This window comes from Urocitellus parryii, chromosome 11 (assembly GCF_045843805.1).
Source record: "Urocitellus parryii isolate mUroPar1 chromosome 11, mUroPar1.hap1, whole genome shotgun sequence".
In the NCBI taxonomy this organism is placed as follows: Eukaryota; Metazoa; Chordata; class Mammalia; order Rodentia; family Sciuridae; genus Urocitellus; species Urocitellus parryii.
The window spans coordinates 44,287,531-44,312,787 of record NC_135541.1 but is presented as its reverse complement, the minus strand read 5'-3'; the positions used below and the strand labels follow the sequence as shown (position 1 = coordinate 44,312,787).

Below are 25,257 nucleotides of genomic sequence, written 5' to 3'. Positions count from 1 at the left end.
CACTGAAAAACCCTGTGGAAATTTAAGTTCTTTTTTTTTTTCTTTTAGGAAACAAAAAACTGAAGAAAACACAAAATCAGATGCACAAAGTTTTTCACCTATAAAAAGATTCTGCTCCTTAGTCAACTACATTTATTTAGAATCTTTAGAAACATCTCACACATGAATTTAGCAGTTTTATTTTCTAACTCCAATCAGTGATATCATCACTATAGTTAAATGATCCAAATGATGAGGCTGGAACAACATATGTGGCTCTAAGACCAATACTTTTATAAATTTCATCTTCCTATCCTCTCACCTTGTCAGCAGGTTCTGATACAAAACCAAACCAAAACAGAACAATACAAGTAAAACTTTTTGGGAAGGCAATTATTTATTAGTGATGCAAACAGAGGCATAACCAGGTATGAGAAGGACTAGTTCCGCCAAGTTACAACAGCAACAAGTATCACAATTCCTTGAAGAGGCTTTCAATAGTGTGACCCCAAAGGATAACATGTAAAGAAACACAACAACCACGGATTATTTAAAAATGTTTATTTAATGGCTATTCCATCAAAATTAAGCAGAATTACATTTAAAAAGAATCATGTGCATATGTATCTATCTAAGGTGCATTTTCAAGTGTCATTGGGCTTCACTTCACTTTGGCTGCCTGAGGTGTTCTTACAGACATGGTTAAAACAGAACATTCTGAGGCTGATGGCTTCTCATGCATTGGAAGGTGAGATCCTGGATATATGAGAAATTTGAAAAGCTGTGTATCATCTTGAAAAACTCAATACCAGTCATGAAATACATTTTCAACAGAAAATTTAGGCACTCTATACTTTGGAATAGCCACAAAGTATTCCAACAAGAGTTAATGCACTTTGTGATTACACCTACTCAAAGATAATTTTCAATTAAAATCTATACTTATTTTTGTGGTATTGGGAATTGAACCCAGGGTGCTCTACCACTGAGCTACATCCCAATCCTTTTTTTTTTTTTTTAATTTTGAGATAGGGTCTCACTAAGTTGGTGAGGCTGGCCTCAAACTTGCCATCCTCCTGCCTCAGCCCCCCAAGTGGCTGGGATTACAGGTATGCACCATGGCACCCAGCAAAATCTATATTTTATTAAATAAGATTTTAAATTAAAGCCCACTAAATTTTGGTAATTACTGTGAACAATTTGCAGCATTGTCTTATAGTTAAATAGTGCTGAACTACTTCTATTATTGACTCTGATACTTATCCTTCATGGTAAGTTTTTATAGAAGACCTTAGAACATTCATTAAGAAGCATCTTCGCCCTTTTCCTGCTAATATGTCAACAAGAAGGCCCATAATCAACATTATAGGGATTATATTTTCTGCTGTAGTTGCTTTCTTTGCATATCAAACTTCAACAAAAGAGAGGCACCCTGGGGGCCGGGAAACATCAGCCAGGCGTTTTCTCCTGCTGGTTCCTAGGCTCACTTTGTTTGCTCAGTTATTAATGACGAAGCATGTAGTTCCACCTAGTTCCTACAGTCTGTGCTGTTGTGTGGGCTGGTATGGAGGTAAAGGGAGGATAATCCAACTAGTCATTGTCCTTTGCACAAGGCCAAGGCCGCCCAGAGCTCATCTGACTTGAGGCAAAGCTTGGTGACCTCTGGGGCTTCTACCTCCTCATGTGAAGACTGAGGGGTGTGGATGATGCTTCCTGAGACACCATTAACTCCAGACGAACTTCACAGACTAGAACCTGTTAGCATTGTTAGAACTCAGAACATGGAGGTTAATTGTTCTTGTCAAGAAGGAGCACTTGCTCAGTGGTGTGCACTTTTGTAGCTCAGAAAGCAATTAGAAAGCCTTTCAGAATCTTTAGGAGATTACAGTCTGCAAATTGACTCATCAAAATCACCAATGACTAACATGTAAAGTTTCACCCAGAGAAATGAATTTGAGACTTAGTTGACTATAAGTCATCCAGAAGAGAGTACAGTAATTTCCCTTTGGAGAATATGGGTCTTTTGTCATGGGGGAATTAATTTCACTGCTAATGTTTGCTGGCTTACTTGAAGAGACAATTGGCACAAGTAAATCATGAGTGAGATGACAAGTGGCTTAGCATTTGCTTCTGTTCATCACATGAGATCTGAGCTGCTATTAGGCATCTGTCTGAACAGGGCGGGGGGAGAGAAGGGGTAAGGAACAGGAGGCTGTTAACTCCAATTTCAGCAAATATAATCAGAACCAGTTACTTCTAATTGGCAAACATTGATGTTACAGGCAAAACAGAAAAGACTTGTTCATTCAGACTTTAGAAATTAACTTCACCAGAGGTGAAATTAACTTAACCAGAGGTGACAGAAGCTGGGAAAAATCAGGCAGATGACTGTTGGTTTGGGAAAAATCACTTGGAACCTCAGCCTGTCTCCTGAGCAGAGAGAACGAGATGGTAAGAACATTGTAAATTTTACTTGAGGTGGCCTTTTATCTTCACCCTGAACTTCGTCTTCCTATGGATATTCTAAACAACAGGGTCTGTCTTGTGATCAGGGCCTGTGGCTCACGACAGCACAGTTAAGGTTACAGTCCCTCTCTGGTGTTTTAGAATGGCGACAGCTTGCTCATGAGTGACACCTTCCAGGGTCTCACCATTAACAGCTAAAATCTGATCACCTCGCTTTAATCGGCCGTCATCTGCAGCTGCTCCCTACAAACAAGAAACATTCCAGTTTAATCCAGAGTGAAATGGTTTAATATTACATTAATATTAAAACCTCTAACTTGTGTCTGTGTGAAGGAGTAACTTAAAAAACTAAAGTTTTGGTTTTTTTCTAGGCAATATTTTAAATTAAGAAAAATGGGGGCTGGGAATATAGCTCAATTGGTAGAGTGCTTGCCTAGCATGCACAAGGCCCTGGGTTCAATCCCCAGTACCACCAGAAAAAGAGAAATGTAGGATATATTGTTTGAATAATAGTGGGTGTATAGAAACTGTAGCTATGAATCATCTAAATAACATACCAATAGAAATGTACTGACACTTACATTCCCTTTAATAGAGGTAGAACCTTATTTCAATACTCAGCATTAAATGTGATTGGATGTCATATCATGTCATATTCATGGAAACGTAATATACAAGAGAAGGCAGATAAAATTGAGTCTGGTGTTAGTCTTATTGCCAATACCATCTTCATGTAAGGTTCCCATTGCATTATTAAGCCATCAGAACTGTCATCTGTCAAAAGCAAGTGTAGCCTTTAAATGGGTGAATTGCATGGTATGTGAATTATACCTCAATAAAGCTGTTATAGATATAAAAGTGTGGCATCTGTAAAACTTTGTAATCTATTCAAAAGCTTCAACTTCATATTTGATCATCTAAATAGGTTTTCAAATGACTACTTTTATTACATATCAGTCATGCTTGGCTCTTCAAAATGGAACAAAGAACAAAGAAAGTGAAACATGGATTTTTTTTTTTTCATTCTAAAACTGAGTATCTGAAAATGCTGTGATATTACTAGAAATGTTCTGCATTAGAGTAAGGGAATAAACGACCTAGAAAATAATTTATAGGACGCTTTCTCTATCTGTTGGGATAACTGTTAAAGTTCCTTGAAAATCAGGGCCAAAAGTCCTCTACTGGAGGCCAAAGTGCTGGGGAAACAAGGGCCACAGGCACCGAGCCCTGGCCAGAGTCCATCAGAAACTGAGCCAGGAGGCTCTTGTGCTCCACGGCTGCATGGAGGGCCAGTGGTGCTCAGGCAATTTCCTAGAACTTCTAAACAACAAAAAGGGTAGAAAATTCTTGTATGAATTGTACAATAAAGAATATTCAAACCAGGTCTACACTAGGGTAGAGGAATACCAAAATTAAATAATTTGCAGATTTATTCAAATTCTTTAAGAAAGTAAAGTGTCAGTGGCATTAAAGTAAAGACAGGATCCCATACGTGCGTGACTTCAGGGAATAAAATCAGAATTACTAGACAATTCAAAATTACTTTGGGGGAGCCAGATGAACCCATAATTCTAGCTATTTAAGAAGCTGAGGGGCTGGAGATGTGGCTCAGCGGTAGTGCGCCCATGCCTGGCATGCGTGCGGCCCGGGTTCGATCCTCAGCACCACATACCAACAAAGATGTTGTGTCTGCCGAGAACTAAAGAAGCTGAGGCAGGATGATCATAAACCCAATGTCAGCCTGGGTGACCATGGGGAAAAATTTTTTCTTTTGCTAGTTTTTGGTTTAATTCTCTATAGAAAACTTTAAAATTCAGACATATTGGTTTAGTGTAACAAAAAAAGGAAAGAAAAAATTTTTTTTTTTTGGCACAAGAGATCAAACCCAGGCCCTCTTGCATGCTAGGCAAGTGCTCCACCACTGAGTTATCCCTAGGCCTCATTTTTTTTTTTGGGGGGGGGGGGGGCGGTACCCAGGGCGCTCCACCACTGACCTACATCCCCAGTCCTTTTTATTTTTTATTTTGAGACAGGGCCTTGCTAAGTTGCCCATGCTGACCTGGAACTTGTGCTCCTCCTGCCTCAGCCTCCTGAGTTGCTGGGATTACAGATGTGCCACTGCCTGTGGGGCTCTCTGAAAAGGTCATCCTGTGTGAGCTTCAATCCATTCATTAAACCCACTAGTCTTGTCCTATCGATGGCGGTTGCTTTTAAAAGCATACCAGCAACACACAGCTATTTCATTTCATGGTGATCTGGCTTCCTGTCCCACTGGCCTCTGTGAACATGCAGATAGGTACAGTGGGAACAGTCTGATGCACTCACTTTGGACTAACTAGCCCTGTCTCTGGACCATGGCTGATGTGGCCACAGTGAGCCGGTGATGAGGAACACCCTGGAGGGCCTCCATGGAGGAGAAGGTGGGTGGCAGGACTTGCCAAATCTTGGGGGGCCGAGCTCACTCTGTAGCCAACCCACCACCTTTACAGCTGACTCTTTCAAAAGCAAAGTTTCACAATGACCACATAAGAAGAATGGTCATGCCTCCTGCAGTGTTAAGCATGTCTTAGGGGTAGGATGGTCAGTGTGTGATTTAACTACTGTAGGTGTCAGCAGGTGGAGTGTCACTGTTATCCACAATGTTTCTGAGCTGCCTTCTCTCTCCACTTTCACCCACCTGCAGTTCAACAGTGTGTGTTTGGGAATAATAATAATATGCCTTCTTAACAGGCACCCCAGCAGGATGAAACAGATGGGGATATCTGCAGCTGCCCAGTGTGGTTCAGAAGCAAATGCTAAATGACTTAAGGGTTTATATTAGGCCTCAGGCAGGCCTAATTAAAAGGTGATGCTCTGCACATATAAAACAAGTTCATATTTAATGCATAATACAACTTTCTAGAAAGAGATCAGATCGAACTTAAGATAAAGATTTCTACTTTTGAACACCTTTTTTTATGTGTGTGTGTGTGTGTGTGCGCGCGTGCGTGTGTTATGGGGACTGAACCCAGGGAAGCTCTACCACTGAAAATAAAGCAGTCAGACAACTGGATCAATTCATAAACAAATGATTGTGATAAAACTCACGAGACAAAGGTTGCAATATCAACACCAAACACTTTTCAGAGATCTTCAAACTTAACAAATTCTAGTGTAAAAACTCTAAGTTAAAAATAGTGACTCTAAGAGCCTTCTAGAAGCAGCAGTAGAAGTGGACATCTCAGCCTCTTACTAACTAACTAGGATTTTTGGAAGTAGTTTAATGCCTGAAAAACATGGTGTTCCCCAGAATTAGTCTAACATGTTACTTCTTTGGCAGAGTTGTGGACCAAAGAAACCACGCAGATCTAAAGCATCCTGAGGTTTTCTGTGATGTGCAGCCATTTATATTCTTATACTGATCTGAGGCTTGTAGAGAGCTTTCTGCCTTAGACCTTTGGTGGCTGACACATTTCTCTTTCTTTCTTCTTCTCCTCTCTCTCTCTTTCGTTCTCCAGCACTGGGGATGGAACTCGGGGTCTTTCTAGTACTGAGCTGGCCATGGTATCTTTTCTTTAAAGACAATGCCAAATCTTTTTTCTAATCTAGACCCCTAGACCAATACTCTAGGGCCAGCTTCTAAAGAATGTGGTGCTGCTCCCTAAACTGTTGCTGAAAGAAGACACTCCTTAAAGTCTGTGAGCAAATCCTGTAGAGAATCCGAAGACAATTCTCTTGACTCTATTATTGTAAAATATCTTTTCTCTCACTGGTGTAGAGATTTCTTATAAAACTCACATGAACTAGGCAGACATGCACACATCAGGGGTAACCCAAAGTAAAGCAACACAAAGCACTTTAAAAAAATTCTCACCTAGTTTTGATTAAAAAAAAAAAAGTACAGTAAAAAGGAAAAAAATACCTTTGCAAATATAGTCTTGACATAAATTGGCAGGTCTCCATGGGGACTTCCATAACCCCCTACAATACTAAACCCCAATCCTTCAGAGCCTTTCTCCAAAGTAATAATCTTAGGTGGAGGTGTTCTGAAAGCACAATGCATGCTGTTTAATTCGAGAATAGGTACGGAGAGGGAATTTCATTTTAATGGAAGAGCACAGATTTGAGAGAGACTTTCATACTGTGAAGCTACGAAGGTAAGTTTACCATATCACAATATTAGCAATCTAGAAACTAATTTTTAAATTTCCCATGACATGCCAACTCATCAATAATATTCTTTTTTTTTTTTTTTTGATACAAGGGATTAATTTAGGGGCACTAGGCCACTGAGCCACATCCCCAGTCCTATTTTATATTTTATTTAGAGACAGGGTTGCTTAATGCCTTGCCAATTGCTGAGGCTGGCTTTGAACTCAGATCCTCCTCTCAAGTTGCTGGGATTACAGGCATGTAACAATATTCTTGATGGTTTAGGGTTTCTCTTGCATAAAATCCACTGTTTTCTAATTAGAAACAAAGTCATGATGCTGAAATTGTCCAAGCACAAGCACCCTCTCTCCCCATTCTTGGTTTTAAACTCTTAAATGCACTTTTTAGAGCTGAAGGGAACTATCTTGATTGTGCATGGCACAGAGAGGGAGAGTGTCTCATTAGCGAGGTGGGAGACTGCTGTCCATAACAGGTAATGGCAGCTCAGGAAACTACTGCCCCTTCCTGCCTGCATGCCCTGGGCACACCTGTCCCACTACTTCTGCCTAGGATGGGAACTTTCTTCTCAAAACACACCTTCAATGGAAGGCCCTCCTACTGCCTCAAGGGGGATGAGTTCCATCTGCTCCCTTTGCTTTTGGTTCAAATTTCCAGGATGGTCCTCATTGTGCCATATTGCAACTACGTATCCATCTTGTTTGTTTTCGTACTGGTGATTGAACCCAGGAGTACTTTACCACAGAACCACATTCCCATGGCTTTTTATTTAATTTTGAGACAAGGTCTCACTAAGTTGCTAAGGGTCTCTCTAAGTTGCTGAGGCTGGTCTCAAACTTGCAGTCCTCCTGCCTCGGCCTCCTGAGTTGCTGGGATGACAGGTGTGTGCCTTATGTGGCCATCTTTCTCCTCTACCTGGTGTCAACTCTTCATCTCAGTCACCTGAGTACACCAATATGCTATATTTTGCTTGTCACAAACTCAGGATCATGACCATGTAGATGAGAACTAATGTCCAGGACAGAAGAGAGAAACCCAAATGAAGCAAAATGGATAAAGAATCTGTTTCAAATGCACAATTTAGGTTTTCAAAGCTTCGACCAGTGTGGAAGTCTTTTCTCTCAGAAACAACACAGCTAACAATTAAATTATCTTTGTAGGCTCCAATAATTTAATCTAAACTTAGGTGATACTAATTTCTTATTCCCAAATGCTATTGTTCAAAGAGTAAGAACCTGAAGAATTCTGGTATTTCAGGCCCTATGATTTTTTTTTTTCTTAATTTTTGTAGTTGTAGATGGACAACATACCTTTATTTTATTAGTTTATTTTTATGTGGTGCTGAGGATCAAACCCAGTGCCTCACATGTGCTATCGAGGCAAGCACTCTGCCATAAGCCCCAGACCCACTATGATCTTATTGATGGTGGATGGTTCACTTTTTTTTTGTACTAGAGATTGAACCCAGGATTGCATCACTGAGCTACATCCTTGGCCCTTTCCACTTTTTTATTTTGAGACAGTGTCTCACTAAGTGCTGAGGCGAGCCTTAAACTTTGATCCTCTTGCCTCAGCCTCCCGAGTAGCTGAGATTACAGGTATGTACCACTACACCTGGCTTGGAGGTTCACAATTGATAGGGGCAGCATCATTTGTTTTGTGGCAGCATGAATGTCTGAGAGGCAGAGTCATTTGATGTAAACTCAGCCATTCATGTATTCAGAGAAACTTGTAAAAATGGAATATAAGTGACCTTAGAATATTCGGTTCTGTCTGATTTAGAATATTCTTCCCTCTCTTCCTCCTCAGTTCTGCGTGGCTTGTTTTGGGGCTGACTTTCAGCTAGTTCCCTCTGCTGCCAGTTATTGATGTAGTCATGGTCTGAAGCAGGCATCCGCAGTAATTGCCATATAAACTGTTAACTGTTTTGAATGTCGCCCTGCTTATTCCAGTTCTTTCAAAACTCAGCCTAGGTATTAGCTTCCCCAAGTTAACTCCCTAATTGAGTTATACCCATATCCATGGTCACAGGGCCCTCCCTCACTGCACTCAGGTCTCCTACACTGACCCCCTCTTTCATAACTGTAGATTTATGGCCTATTTTTCTAATTCTCTGGCAGCTCCTTAAGGAGTAGGGCAATATCTTTACCTACATCCATGTTGGAATCCTTGGGACCTAGCATTTGTAAAGTGCCTGGCCTTAGGCGCTCAGTAAATGTCTGTTGAAATAAGGATGAATTGTCCCCTTGGCTGAACGGTAATGACGTCATGAATAAGGCTCCACCTGTCTCCACTTTGTGGCCTTGTGAGTACTCTCAGTAACGGCCCACTGGCTAGACACGTATTTGATTCATGTTTCCTCTTTCAAACACAGTCCCCATTTCCAAGGATATTGGAATGGGAACCTAGGTGCCCAAAGCCAGTGTTTGACACCCTGGGGGCACCGAATCATTAAAGCCTTCATAATTGTGCCCATTTACAATGAGGATTGTGTTTGCAGGGGGAGGGGAGGAGCCAGGCTCTATTCTTTAACTGGTAACATCACATGGAGTCTGTCTTCATTTATCTCACTGTATCCTAATATTTCCAATCAATTAGTTTTCCTTTTTTAAAAATCTCCAAATGTTAGCAGTGGGGGATTAGGAATGATTTTTAAATTCTTTTGTGCTAGTGGTTTCTGACTTTCCAGGAATCAAGAGTACAAGGGTACCTCTATTTCCATAGCCACATCAAAGGATATTAAGACACACTATTCTTCTATAACCATCCTGATTTTCTTTTAAAGGGCTGTTGTACCTTGAAAATGCATTTTTCTTGTCACACTTTAATGGCATATATTGCTTTTTTCAAAAAATTGGTACTGGGGCTTGAATCCAGAGAGCTTTACCATTGAGCTACATCTCCAGACCTTTTCATTTTTTTGATTTTGAGAGAGGATCTTGCTAAGTTGCTGAGGGTCTTGTTAAATTGCTGAGGCTGGCCTTAAATTTAGTATTATCCTGCCTCAGCTTCCCAAGTGACTAGGATTACCGGCACATGTCACCATGTCAGGCAATGGTATATGTTACTCTTATAGTTAGAAGAAAGTAGAATGAACTTAATTTAACAGTCTTTCCAAAAAAAAAAAAAAAACCTCAAAGATTATTTCAGTTGATGAAACTACCCCTCAAAAGTTGCAAATGGCTGTGTTCATGAGATGCTTCAAAGAACTACTGAGATCAGTCAACAAACATTTATTGAGCACCTCCTAGTGACCAGGCACTGGTAGTACTAAGGAATAACATTAGGTGGATTTCTCAAAGCATGCATCTTCTTGCACTGCTTCAGAATCACCCTGGGGAAGTTGTTAAAGCAGGTTTCTGATTCTTCTGTAGACTACCTAATCAGATCTTTACAAATAAGGCCTGGAGAAATAGTGTCTGCAAACACATTTCTTTAAACACCTCTTTAATAAACAATTATAACTGCAATGATGAATCTTAATGAAATATGGCAGCAAATATGACAAGATTTAATCTCAGAATAAAATTTTAGCTTAGAAAGTTGAGGGAACATGGTTCCTTGCACAAGAAATCTGGTACACTGGGAATGTAGGTCTGTGGTTTCTTAGGGAGGGAGGGAGACACAGGGACCATGTCGAAGTGGCCAGAGCAGTGTGGGCAGGCCCTGCAAAGATGCTCTTTTAAGAGCTTATATGGTGAAACAGAGCTTTGTGGGAATCAAGGGAACCCTAATGCCTTCTCTAGGAGCTGGAAAAAGGACCGTGCACTTCCTCTCCTCTCCTGTTGAGGGCATATTTTGGCATTGGGGAGAGTCCTCAGGAGCTTGGCCCACACACAGAAGAAGCCCTCTGCATCTAGAATACTTACTCCGTGTCTTCTGAAGGGTGGTCAGCAGTGGGTGAGCCACAGTGGTGGCCTGTAGACATGTTTTCAAGCTGAGTGGCAATGGCACTTATATTGGTATCTGCTACGACCTGGAGGGGAAGTTAGAACAAGATATGTCATCATTGGCAGAAGAGAATTAGGGAGACCAGGCTGCAACTTGGGCAGTCCTCAGTCCTCATCTCATCCAACCTATAGCACCTAGATATCCACAAGGGATATCTCTCTCTCTCTCTCTCTCTCTCTTTTATATATAACAGTGGAATGCATTACAACTCTTATTACATATATAGAGCTCAATTTTTCATATCTCTGGTGGTTTATATAGTATACTCACACCAATTCGAAGGGATCACATCATCCTCTCTTAATAATTCTCAGGACTCACACCTTCCTAATTTCCCATCCACCTTTCTGGCCATTCCTTCATATCTTTCCAACCTTGAACTATCCAAGTGTCACAAGGCTCAGTCCTCAAGCATCTAGTCTTATCTTTCCCATCTTAATATGTTCCTTCAGACATCTGTCTCGTTTCACAAATTTAAGTACCACTTAAGTGATGATAATCCCTGGATCCTCCTTTTACCTACTTCCAAACCCACATAGTCAAGCACCAACCTGACATCTCTAGTGGGTGTCTCTCAGGTAGCCCAAGCCTGATTCTTGGGCTGTTAGGGCCTGCAGCCTTCTTCCTCCTCTCAAGTGCCTGCTGCTTGATTCCAGTTTCATGAGCACCTTGGTGTTCACAACCCACATTCAACCCTCAGAAGACTCTATAGGCCTAATCTGCAAAAGCATCCCCCCACTTTTTTTGGTACTGGGGATCGAACCCAGGGTCACTTTACCACTGTGTTACATCCCCAGTTCTTTTTATTTTGAGATAGGTCTCACGAAGTTGCTTAGAGCCTTGGTAAGTTGCTGAGGCTGGCTTCAAACTTCTGATTTTCCTGCCTCAGACTCCTAAGTTGATGGGATTACAGGTGTTCACCAAGGCACCTGGTCAAAAACCTTTTTTTTTTTTTTTTTTTTTTTTACTTTATTTGTTTATTTTTTATGTGGTGCTGAGGATCGAACCCAGTGCCTCACACATGCTAGGCTCTACCCCAGAGCCACAACTCCAGCCCTCAAAAATATCTTTTGTCTGGAGTTGTAAAACTCCAGACAAAATAGAGAAGGTTGTCTCTCTGCCTTGGCCCCAGTCCACTGCAGCTAGAATGGTCCTGTTAAAACACAGCAGATTATTTCACTCCTCTGCTTAAAACCATCTAAAGGAAACCAGACTCTCTTAGATCACAAGCTGAAGTCCTTACTATGACTGACAAGCTCATCTGTGAGTGATCTTCTGTGACACCTCTACCCTTTCTCCTAATGATCTCCTCTGCATTCACTCTGCCCCAGTAGCTGGCCTGCTTGCTGCTTCTCACAGGCCAGACCCCTTCCTGCCTCGGCACAAGCTACTCTGCCCTACCCCTGAAATGCTCTGCATGGGGCATCTGCATGTCCAGCTCCTTCACTTCCCTCTGGGTACCAGGGATCAAACCCAGGGCTGCTTTATCAGTGAGCTGCATCCCCAGTCCTTTTCATTTTTTGTTTTGAGAAAGGATCTCACTAAGTTGCTTTGGGCCTCACTACTTTGTTGAGGCCAGCGTTGAATTTGTGATCCTCCTGCCTTCCAAGCCACTGCGATTACAGGTGTGTACCACTGTACCTGGCTGCACCCTCAGGTCTTCAAAGTCACCTTCTCTGAGCACTCTAAAATTTCCACACCAACATCCTGGTCCAGCTTTTCATGTCTCCTTTTCCCTGCTTCTTGTTTACTTCTTACCACCACTGTTACCCGATAAATGTTGTAGGTTTTACTTCATTCATCTTATTTATTATCTATAAATGCATATGAGAATGTGAGGGTGGGACAGTTGTCTGCTTTGTTCACTGCTGTCTTCATATCACTAAAACAGGGCCTGGCATAAGGAGGTGTTCGATAAATAGCTGGTGAGTGACAGAATGGATGTCTCTGACTTCCTGAGATTTGCATTTTAGATGGTCCTAACCAAAGGTATAATAGGATAATGACATTTAGATTATTTACATTGTGTTTGTATTCTGCAAATAACATTCTAAGGCATTGAGAAGAAATAAAGCTCCAAGAGCCTGTACTGGGGCTCAGGATGGAGTTTCAGCACTGAGTTTCTGCCACTTAATGAAGCTGGGCTTCCTCATCTATTAACTGGGAATCGTAAAAGTCCGCCTTGTCTCCTTCTCCTGGAGTTGTCTTCTACCTCAACTAGGGCCACACCTTCATTCTCAGGAGCTCCTTGGTTACATGTTTCTGACCAGTGGTCCTGCTTCTAAGTACCTTGCCATCTGTAGATTACGTCTAGGACCTGCCAGGATAGCAAAATCTGCAGATGCTCAAGTGAAAAAAAAATAGTATAATGTATGTGTATAACTTATGAACATCTTCCTGTATATGCTTCTACTGACCAGGGCCACATCTCCAGCCCTTTTTAAGATTCCTTATAATTATTTGTAATACTTTATAAGATTACTTATAATCCTAACACTGTGTGAATAGTTATACTACATTGTTAAGGGCATAAGGACAAAAAACAGTCTGCACATGTGCAGTGCAGAAGCAACTGTCCTAGGAGTAAATACATTTTCAATCTGAGGGTGGTTGAACCCAAGGACACGGAGGGCTGACTGCAGGGCTCATTGTGAGTACTGAGGGGACCTTTGCTGACTATGAGCTGGATTTGGTAGCAGTTTCAGAATTGGTCAACAGAGGGCAGAGCTGCCTAATCCTTACAGCTGCATTTATTGAGTAGAAGAGCACAAGAAAGGTAGGGGGGGGGGCTCAGCACCACATAAAAACAAACAAAATAAAGGTATTGGGTCCATCTACAACTAAAAAAATAAAATTAATAAAAAAAGGTAACAGGTCTGCCTCAGCTGGCTCAACACATGTTGTTGGGTGGAGCATCCTATCTTGGGGGAAACTGCTACACAAGTTAGAGGATCCTCCAGAAATACCACATATGAAGAATGACAGCAGGAACTCAAGACAACAGGCTTGAGGAGGAAATGTCAGATCCTCCCTGACCACAAGTCTCACCTCACCATCAGCATTTTCTGTCGTCTTCCACAGCAAGTTTACTGGCAGTGTCATCTTGGCCCATGATCTCTGACACTCTATCTATTCTTATTGTACACTGTCTTCATAAACCTGCTCTATTCCAGCTTCCAGCCCCTTTACTTGGCCCAGATGTCCATGACCCCTTCCCTCTGGCTTTCCTCCTGCCGCCGAGGTTTGCTTCTCCATCTCTTTGTTGTTCTCTATTCATCTCCTGGCTCAATTATGGGCCCACTTCCCATCTGCACACTCAGGGTCAAGGGACAGCACATGCATTCCCATGCCTTTAAATGCCAGCAGTATACTGAAGACACCTGCTTAGTCTGCTACACCCGATTGACAATTTGAGATCTGTATTTTACTATCTCAAAAGGATAACAAAATTAACACCATAAGCCAGTCATGGTGGCACACGCCTGTAATCCCAGCAGCTGGGAGGCCGAGATAGGACATCATGAGTTCAAAGCCAGCCTCAGCAATGGTGAGGTGCTAAACAACTCAGAGACACCCTGTCTCTAAATAAAATACAAAACAGGGCTGGGGATGTGGCTCAGTGGTTGAGTGCCCCTGAGTTCAATCCTAGGTACCCATCCCATCCTACCCCCTCCCCCGCCAAAAAATAATTAACACCATAAAATCCAAATTTTTAAAAATTCTTTAGCACTACTGGGCTTAAACCCAGGGGTGTTCTACCACTGGGCTACATCCTCAGTCTTTTCCATTTTTAATTTTTTTTAATATTTATTTTTTAGTTGTAGTTGGACACAATACCTTTATTTTATATGTGGTGCTGAGGATAGAACCCAGAGCCTCACACATGCTAGGTGAGCACTCTACCGCTGAGCCACAGCCCCAGCTCCTCCAAGGTCTGTCTAAGTTGCCCAGGCTGGCTTCAAACTTGTGATCCTTCTGCCTCAGCCTCCTGAGTGGCTAGGATTCCAGGCCTGTGCCATTGTGCCCAGCCAAAATCCAAACTCTTGATCCATCAGCCCATCCCCTTCATTTTACTTTTCTGCTAGCTTTTTTTTCATTCAGCTACTCCATTAGAAATTTACTAGGCATAAAAACTTGGTGTGGCTGGTGCATGTTCAATTGGAAAGGAAGCCAGGCTCTAGTCACATTGGTGCTCACTCTGAATATCCATCCACCTGGCACCTTCAGTGCTCATCTTATAAAGTCCTTGTTTAGCATCTGAATGGCCATCTTAAGTGACAGCTGCCATTTTAAGGAAAAAAGTTTCGCTTTCCACCCAAAGGCCTTTCTGAGAAGGGCTCACCACTCTTCTCATACCAACCCAACCCTTGACTGCCCGAATTAGGACCTGCCAGCTCTGATTCCGGAGCCTTCCCTGTAAGAGTCCCAGAACTCAAGCCTATTTTGCCTCTCTCTCCTAGAGAGATGAACTAATAAACTCTCAGGTGTATCTCTGCCTGGTTTCTTTCATTTCTCGCTTACCAGTCTCTTGTTTGGCACTTTCCCTTCACATCTGCCATAGTAATTCACCACCAAATCCTCCAGATTCTACCTCTAAAACCCTTCTCCAAGCCGGGTGCAATGACACACACCTGTAATCCCAGTGACTCAGGAGGCTGAGGCAGAGGGATCACAAGTTTGAAGCCAGTCTCAGCAATTTAGTAAGACCCTCAGCAACTTATTGAGACCCTGTTTCAAAAAAAAAAAAAAAAGGACTGGGGATGTAGATCAGTGGTAGAGCACCCCTGGGTTCAATCCCCACTACGAGTAAAAACAAAAATAAGGGGCAGAGGATATAGCTCAGTGTGCCTTGTGCCTTGCATGCAAGAGGACATGGGTTCAATCCTCAGCACCACACACACACACACACACACACACACACACGCACAATACATTTCAATGTTTATTTCTTATCTACAGGCAACCATTCTAATTTGATCTACCATCAAGTGCCTTGTATCTGGAATCCTGACTCGGCCTCTTCTAATCTCTTTCCATAGTACTCAGCCGTCTTTTCAAATATAAAATGGATAATGGCAGCCCTCTGCTTGAAACCTTTCAGTGGTTTCTCCTTTTACTTGCAATAAATTCCAAGCACATGAAAGTCCCTTCCTAGCCTGCCCCTCTAATCCCTTCTCTCTCTTTCCTCTCCTCTCTGCCTTTGCAGTTCTCTCCTAGAATCCAACCTACCCCATAACCAGTCAGCCTGGAAGCAGTTAAAACATCACTTCCCCCCACCCCCTCCCCATACAACCCTCTTTGACAACCCTTGTTACTGGGGATTAAACCAAAGGGGCACTTTACCAATGAACTACATCCCCAGCCCTTTTTATTTTTTTGAGACAGGATCTTGCTAAGTTGCTGAAGCTGGCCTGGAACTTGCAATCTTCCTGTCTCAGCCTCTTAAATCACTGGGATGACAGGCGTGTGTTACCACACCCAGCCGATCACCCCTGTTTAATTTCTCCATAGTGTTTTTAGTGTATTTCTCACAGATGGTGTCGATACACATCTGTTTGACTATTATCTGTCTCTCCCACCGAATCACAGGACCCATGAACACAAGGATTGCTTATTTGCATAAGGTTAATGTGCCTAGTGAATAAAGATTGCTCAGTAAGCACTTGTGAGTGAATGACTCAATATAAAACCTTGACCAGGAATAAGTATTCTGCAATTCACTTTCGGAAATTCCAGAGCAGAGTAGGACTGATGGAGTTAACATGGAGAGACTATGAATTCTGTTGTCTTTTGTTGTTGTTGTTGTTGTTTTTTCGGTACTGCAGATTGAATTCAGGTGTGCTCCACCACTAAGCTACATTCCTGGTGTTCAGCCCCAGGCCTTTTTTACTTTGAGACAGGGTTTACCTAAGTCACCCAGGTTGGCCTAGAACTTGACCTGCCTCAGCCCCCCCTTGTAGATGGGACTACAGGTATGCATGTACATCCATGGCAGAAAAACATCTCTTAACACAAATATATGGAAAAACTCACTTCCTGCCTCAAATTGCAGTTTTATTGCTCACCTCTTAGCTAGGAAATAACACCCACTGATAACATTAAATCCTGGAGACCTCTCTGCCCTCAGGACTGGGAGCTGTACAAGCACTGCCGATTTAGTAGGAGTGGAATCCAAGTGGCTGAATGGGAAACATGAAGGACACTTGGTATTTTGTAGGAAGACCAGGACAACACAAATCTGTCACCCTCTTTACATCCCTAAGATGCCTGCACCAACTCTCTAGATGTTTTTTTTTTTTTTTTTTTTTTTTTGTGGTGGAGGTGGGTTACCAGGGGTTGAACTCAGGGCACTCAGCCACTAAGCCACATCCCAGCTCTATTTTGTATTTTATTTAGAGTCAGCGTCTCACTGAGTTGCTCAGTGCCTTGCTTTTGCTGAGGCTGGCTTTGAACTCACAGTCCTCCATGTCTCAGCCTCCCAAGCTGCTGGGATTACAGGCATGCACCACCGTGCCTGGCTTTGACTCTCTACATCCATTGGCAATCCCATATCAATGTTCATAGCAGCTCAATTCACAATAGCTAAACTGTGGATATAACTTAGATGCCCTTTAACAGATGAAAGGATATATGATCCATAATGGGGGCAAGGGGCATGGGAAAATGAAGGAACTTTGATTGGGCAAAGGGGAGGGAGGGAGTATTGGGGGCAGGAAAGACGGTGGAATGAGATGGACATCGATACCCTAGGTACATGTATGACTGCACATAGGTGATTCCACATCGTGTACAATCAGAGAAATGAAAAGTTGTGCTGCAATTGTGTACAATGAATCAAAACACATTCTGCTATCTTATATACCTAATTAAAATAAATAAACAAATAAATAAAAAGATAAAGTCAGACTGAATTAAAAAAAAAAAGAGTCGATTGGCAGATCAGATTGGGTTTTGAAAGGAGATCTTCATTCACCCAAAAAAGGGTAGACTACCAACAGGAAGGGCGGGGGAAGCTGTGACCTGCCCTCCTGAGGAGGCGCCTGGGGGGGGCCACCAACACAAAGGAAAAAGAGGGGGCAATCCCTCTACCCAACAAACATCAGATGTGTGACATGAAACCTTGTCCCAGGGCCTAAGAATGGTGGGAGGTATTTGCATCAGTGGGAGAACCAGTAAGCATGTCTCCCCCCACCCCCAGGCTCTTCCCCTCAGTCAGGTTTCCCCTACCACCACCACCACACTCACACCCCAGGGAGCTTCCTCCTCCAAATGAGCCCCTGTAAGAGGCTTACCCTCCAAACAGTCCTTCAACTGTGCCTGCCTCTCAACCCATTTCCCTTAAGAATGTATTTAATCTGATATACTCTTTGGTGCCTTGGCTATGATGACATTTAATAACTTAGGTTAAAAGCAAAACTAAGCTCAATTAGACTTTGTTCTGTAAGGGAACACTGTGCATTCATCATCTGAGTGATGAAGCACATGTCTTTGTTGCATGGATCCAAGGATGAGAACCTCTCCTTGCAAACAGGTTTGAGAATGGAGAAGTCGAAATAATTTGTAGATGAGTGAGATATTGCAATGTACAAAACCTGGGCTCTGTGTACAGAGCTTTTCTGGGCTTCTAAACCTATAAAGAAACAAGGCTGGCCCTTAGATTTGTCAAGGCCTGAATCTTTTGGAATAAAGCATAAAACTCAGCATTCACACCCAGAGTGGATCCTAGACTGGGAGGTGCAGACGAGCTGTAAACAGACAGGAAAGCTGGCATCTTCAGAGGGGGATACTCTAGAACTACCAGGAAAACCCTAGGCCTGGCCTTTGGTGTGACTTAATGAAGTAAGAAGCACAGCTGCCTAAAGTTTTTATTTAGAATCTAGTGACATGAATTTCAGTGACATCGACTTTTATGTTTCTTAAGAATTGAATGATTTGAAGTGTAAAAAGCTTGGAGGAAAATGGAAGGGCCAACTGATTGCTAGACACACTGCCACCTAATGGCATGCACCCCAAATGTCAAGTGGAAAACCACTCCAACTCCAGAAATTTAAAAGAAATTTTAGCATCCTTGGACTTCAAGCTGATGTTATTATTATTAAAAAAATTTTTTTTGAGATAGTGGGGACTGAACCCAGGGGTGCTCTACCACTAAGCTACATATCGAGCTCCTTTTATTTTTTAAAATATTTATTTATTCATTTATTTTTTAGTTTTCGGCGGACACAACATCTTTGTTGGTATGTGGTGCTGAGGATCGAACCCGGGCTGCACGCATGCCAGACGAGCGCGCTACCGCTTGAGCCACATCCCCAGCCCAGAGCCCCTTTTATTTTTTGAGACAGGATCTCCCTATGTTAAGTTGCTGAGGCTGGCTTCAAAATTCAGTCCTTCTTGCCTCTGCCTCCTTTTGCTGGGATTACAAGCATGTGCTACTGTGCCCTGAGAGGTGGATGTTTTATACATAGAGAATAATGCAGAAACTTCTCTTCATCCCTACATAATGCTCTACTCCAGCTGATCTCAGGGGTGGTCCAGAACTAGCAGCATCAGCAACACCTGGGAGCTATTAGAGAAGAAATAAAACTTCCTGCATCTACACCTGTTCTTCAGCATCTGAATCTCTGGGGGGACCCAGCAAATCCTGGTTAAGAAGCCCTCCAGATGTTTTTTGGAGCTACAGATTTGAGAAGCACTTCTATAGGTAACTCATTTTAGCTGCTGTCAAAAGGACTTGTACTCTTGATTCTTTTCTATTTTTGTGTGCACATGATAGAAAATTAAAACAAAAATGATACTACATGATAAAAAAAATTAGACACTTTTACTCTCTAGAGACACAGAAATTTTCTCTTTTTAATCCTGGAGGAATAAAATAAATAATATGCTTACATGGCTATTTTGAAAATGTATCACCTTCATGATGACTCCTTACTCCACCAGATGAAAATTTAGTGTGCTCGTGAAGATGTGGAGAAAAATTACACTCATACATCGCTGCTGCAAATTGGTGCAACCACTTTAGAAAGCAGTATGGAGATTCCTTAGAAAACTTGGAATGGAACCACCATTCGACCCAGTTATCCCACTCCTTGGTTTATACCCAAAGGACTTTAAATCAGCATATTATAGTGATGCAGCCACATCAATGTTTATAGCAGCTCAATTCATAATAGCTTAGCTAGGGAACCAACTTATATGCGCTTCAACAGATGAATGGATAAAGAAAATGTGGTATGTATACACAATGGAATATTACTCAGCCATAAGAAAGAATGAATTTATGACTTCTTCTAGTAAATGGATGGATGTGGAGACTATCATGCTAAGTAAAATAAGCCAATCTCCCCCAAATCAAAGGCCAAATGTTCTCTCTGGTATGTGGATGTTAACACACAATGGGGGTGGGCATTGAATTAGACAAAGGGGAGTGAAGGGAAGCGAGAGAGATGGGAATAGGAAAGACAATAGAAAGGATCAGATATAACTTTCCTATGTTCATATATGAATACACGACCAGTGTAACTCCACAACATGTAGAACTATACGAATGGGATTCTACTTAACATATATCACTATCTATAGTTATGTATCTTTATGTGTCTGTGTATCGAAACCAGGGTCTTGCACACATTAAGCAAGCAGTCTGCTGCTGAGCTACATCCTCCACCTATAATTTATATATTTTTAAGCTTTACCTGTTTCCTAACTTATATTTTCCTTCCACTAAAACATCACAAATTCCTATGTTTTTATTATCTCATGCATCAAAATATTTACTTCCATTGGTTTTATTATTGTAATAGGGATTCAGAGGCTGCTTTTGCTAAAAGCATGGGCCACACCTGTAATCCTAGCAGCTTGGGAGGCTGAGGCTGTAGGATTATGAGTTCAAAGCCAGCCTCAGCAATTTAGCAAGGCCCTGAGAAACAGATGAATGGATAAAGTCTCTAAGCAAAATATAAAAAGGGCTGGGGATGTGGCTCAATGGTTAAGTACCCTTGGGCTCGATCCTGGGTCTTTGTCAGAGTGTGGCCACATTGAGAATAAGCTCCTTTCCTGTGTTCGCCAGCACCTGTCTGTGACAGGGGCGGTGGCTGAGTCTGACCTGTGGGACCCCCAGGGTCAGTATCCCTTAGCCTAGGAATTCAGTGACATGACGACTTATAAATGTTTATGTAAATGTGATTCACACTGCACCAACTACTATACTATAAATATGTTTCCTTTTTTGGTATAAACTTATTTTCCCCAAGGTTAATGGTTAGCTCACACTTTATTTTATTTTTTAAATATTTATTTATTTTTTTAGTTGTAGTTGGAAACAATATCTCTATTTTATTTATTTATATGTAGTGCTGAGGATCGAACCCAGGGCCCTGCACGTACTAGGCGAGCACTCTACCACTGAGCCACAACCCCAGCCCTCATGCTTTATTTTTATATATTTATCTTTAGGCTTACACTTTCCAACTGTTCTTGGACTTCCAATCCCATTACACATATTAGACAATCTGTCCCTCTTTTTCCTTTGTAACCCTTCCTGAAGCCCCCCTTTCCTCCTGTTCCGGTTGCCTATGTTTTCTCTTTGCCTTCCACACAGCTGTCATCCAGAAATTTTAATGCACTCCAGCACTGCAGCTACTGGCTTCCTTCATTCCTGTTTTGCTCATTTGTTGAAGTATATCCTAAAGGAATTTTCTAAGTAAAATATTGCTGATTAAAAAAAAGAAAAAAGTCAGATGCCACTGGGTGTGGTGGTGCACCTCTGTAATCCTAGACAGTTGGTAGGCTTAGACAGGAGGATCACAAGTTGGAGGCCAGCCTGGGCAACTTAATGAGGCTGGGGTGTATCTCAGTGGTGGAGCACTCCTGGATTCAATCCCTGATTCCATGAAAACAAAAACAAAAAAATACCTAATATGTTCTTTTCTTTCCCATGTCCTAAAGAAAGATGTAAAAACAGAAACAGAAACAATTTTCTAGCAGAGTATTTGAGTCTATCCAAAGTTTTTACAGTAATTTCATAGACAAAATTATCAAACTACAGAAGCAAATAAAATTGGGAACATTTAAAAAGGCCAAATCAATGTCACTGATCAATATATAATTGGCAAGAAGAAATCATCAGACTTCAAGGGCAGAATTATCTACTGTTTATTGATTGACTGATTCATTCATTTACATGCTGAGGATTGAACCCTGGAGATCCTTACCACTAAGCTACATCCATAATACTTTTTATTTTTTTTGAGACAGTCTTGCTAAACTGCTTAGGCTGGCCTCCATCTTGCAATATTCCTGCCTTAGCCTCCCATATGCAACCATGCCTGGCTTAGCATTAGCAATTTAAACTCTGGGGAGAAGCTTTCAGACATGATGGCTATCTCTCCCACTCATCTCTTCCACCCTGCAGCCTTTTGACCCAGTCCTTAGTCTTCCCTGTTGCCACGAGCATTTGCTGACTGCTTTGCAAGACACAATTATCTGACCTTTCCTGCTGCTCTGCCAGTTTACTGGCCCACCTAAGGATAAAAGTAACTGCCCAATGACAAGTCAGCTGTGATAACTGTATTGTTGGAATTGCTCCATGCACAGTTTTAATTAAAACAAACACACGGAGCAATTGGAAGGCACTGGATGCGGGACACGAGTTTCCTGGGTTTGTGTCTAAAGCCTTGGGGAGCACATATGCTTTGTACCCGTAAGTGTGAAGATTACAACTGTCAAAATCTCAAAGGATTCCATAATTTTTTAATAGCACATGTTACAAAATAAAAACAACTCACAAGATTAACAAGAGAACATTCTGAAATCACACTTCATCATCTTCTTAAAATACAGAAATAGAAAAAAGAAGGAACTCTTTCAAAAGTATGTTAATAGTGGCAATTTGGTTGAAATGAAGTGTTAAATCTACATGGGAAAGTGTGTGTGTGTGTGTGTGCGCGCGCGCGCGCGTGCACATTCTATTACTGAGTTATATCCCAAGCCCTTTATTTTTAATTTTAATTTATATTTTTGGAACCAAGGATTGAACCCAGGGGTGCTTAACCACTGAACAACATCCCCAGACCTTTTTTTTTTTTTAATATTTATTTTTCAGTTTTTGGCGGACACAACATCTTTGTTTGTATGTGGTGCTGAAAATCGAACCCAGGCTGCACGCATGCCAGGCGAGCACGCTACCGCTTGAGCCACATCCCCAGCCCCTCCCCAGACCTTTTTATTTTTTTACTTTGAGACAGGTTCTTGCTAAGTTGCTTAGAGCTTTGCTAATTGCTGAGGCTGGCTTTGAAATTGCAATCCTCCTGCCTCAGACTCATGAGCCTCTGAGATTACAGACATGCAGCACTGTGCCTGGATGCAAGTCCTTTATTTTTAAGTTTTTATTTTGGGACAGAGACTCACTAAATTGCCCAGGGGGGCCTTGAACTTGTGATTCTACCTGGGTCTCAGCCTCCCGAATAGCTGGGATTACAGGCATAAGCCAAAATGTCTAGCATGAGCTCATTTTCATTTCAGGTACTTTTAAAATTTAGCTAATATTTTACTTTTAAACTATGTGTTTTGGGGGGTATGTGTGTGGGGGTACTGGGATTAGACCCCCAGGGCCTAGCATGTGCTTTACCACTCAACTACACCTCAGACTCAAATTGTGTTTTCCTAATTCTTTGTGAACAAGGTAGAGCTGAACAAATTATAGCAGCATGTGAAAATACCCACAATGCCAGATTTTGCCAAGAGACTTTTCTTGTCGTGGTTCCCACAGGAGGTGATGTTCTCTTACATTCCCTGTGACTGACAGCTCTGAAGCTCAGGCACTGCACTTGTGATGCGTGCCTCTAGAGGTCAGTAGAACTCGAAGGACAAGGGAGTACAGGAAACCAGCAAAGGGTTCTCTAGGAGTGGAGGGAGGACTATGAGGCAGCTACACACCTAAGTTCCCACAGGAAGTGAGAACAGCAACAAGGAGTTGAGGAGAAACAGAACCAGGCCTGTCCACACAGTGTTTTGCTTTGCATTCAACAGAAACTTGGAGACCCAAATAATAGACAGGGCCTACCACATAAATTCCCTTGAACTAATATTGGGTCTATCACATAAACTCCCTTGAAACCAGTGACAGTATTTTCGTGATTTCCCTCATACACGCTAAAGCCATTTGCGGTTTTTAACATCTGCCTTAGCACTTTGGGCCTGCATCACTCAGACGTCAAACTTAAGCACCACAAACTGTTTCTCCCAAATGGAATGGGTTTTCAATCCAAGCTTCTTATTTTAAGGCTAGACTTATCTGAATGGCTGGTGGTGGGTTTTGATCTTTTTTTTTTTTTTACCTATAAACCATTTTACACTACCTCTGCAGAAAAGTGGTGATTACAATCCTATATATTTGGGGATGCTCACTAATGAAACTCGCTGACAGTATGCTGCCTCTAGACAGCTGAAACATAAGTGGAGGTAATTAATGGTACACTTTGCTTTGACTTCCTGGTACATTTCTCTGTGCCTCTGGACAATACTCGTGGGGACCACAGCTGATCAATAACTGTCCGCCTTAATTGATGACCACCATGCACCAAGAGCTTAACCATGTTGGCAATCATGTACGCTACTGGAAAAGCAGTATTGTATCCTTCTTCTCCTTTAGAAGGACAGGAAGAAACAGCATTTGGACAGTCTAGTACAGTCTTTGGATATAAAAAAGGAAATCATTTCCTATTTCTTGCAAACTTGGATTTACAAAAGAACGCTGGAAATTAAAAGCCTTGTTGATTTATCATGTGAAGCAAAGAGTAATTTCTCTCCCCTTGTTATGCTTTCATATAATCATGCTCACTGCCTGTACGGGTGGCATTACAGAATTTCTGAATAAAAATAATACTTTCTTGCTTTCAACCTTCATAATTCACATCAGCAGGCACCCCGCTGGGCGGTGATGCCTACTGCCAGTGACGCTCAATCTTTTCTGCCCGCCACTTATCTGCCTCGCGCAGCTGCACGTCCCATTGATCACAGTACCTGCAGGATAATGCGCCCGTAGGCGTTCTTCAGCAGATTAACCACATCGGCATGAGACAGCCCATCCAGAGGTTGCCCATTAATGCTGACAATCCGATCTCCAACCTGGAAATATAAAAGTGGTGGAAAATCACTATCATTAAAAAAAATTAAATTTGAGAAGAATGCTGAAAATTCTTTGTAAGTCATATTTCCCATTTGTGGCTATTGTGACGACTCTGTGTTTCGACTGTGTGTGTGCCTGTTAGAGAAGCACGAGGAATTTTTATGGCTCTCCCCAAATATAGACGAATTGGAGAAACAAGAAGGGGGTCAGATTTGATTGCTGAAAGGCACAGTAGGTCACTTTTGTGTTTTGGGAATTGTGGTGTTTCATACCTCCACTTGCCGGTAATAGAGGGGTGCACAAATTAACTGTTCAATAAAGCTCTAATGAGGGAGCCAAATATTTTCTGCTTTATTTTTCTACTTCAGTTAAGATTAAGGTGGAAAAGGAAAAAAAAATCATAAAAATGTTGATTCTTTTGGTTGGGGGAAGATTCTAAGGTCAAGTCTCTCTGAGCTAAAAACCAATTTTGAGTAGAATGGAGTGCTAAAATGGGTTTGGGGAGGTTTGCAAAGGGGCTGTAATTTCTTCTTTTATGGAGAAGCTTTGATACAAACAATAACATTTTTATATGCCCAGGGACC

The 25,257-nt window shown here is 41.8% G+C and overlaps 1 protein-coding gene and 1 non-coding gene across 2 annotated transcripts in view; one reads left to right on the top strand and one right to left on the bottom strand.

The window, feature by feature from the left end:
- Positions 1–417: 417 nt before the first annotated feature.
- Patj (PATJ crumbs cell polarity complex component) overlaps positions 418–25,257 on the bottom strand; it is a 331,415-nt gene continuing 306,575 nt past the window's right edge. The window contains exons 42-45 of the mRNA XM_026407227.2: positions 24,568–24,672; positions 10,464–10,570; positions 6,347–6,470; positions 418–2,688 (exon numbers count right to left, since the gene is read on the bottom strand). Of these exons, the coding sequence (XP_026263012.2) occupies positions 2,542–2,688; positions 6,347–6,470; positions 10,464–10,570; positions 24,568–24,672 (483 nt within the window). The 3' untranslated portion in view covers positions 418–2,541. The remainder of the gene's footprint in view (positions 2,689–6,346; positions 6,471–10,463; positions 10,571–24,567; positions 24,673–25,257) is intronic.
- On the top strand, positions 2,848–2,920 carry Trnaa-agc (transfer RNA alanine (anticodon AGC)). Its single transcript has one exon. It is a non-coding gene; the product is annotated as a tRNA-Ala (tRNA).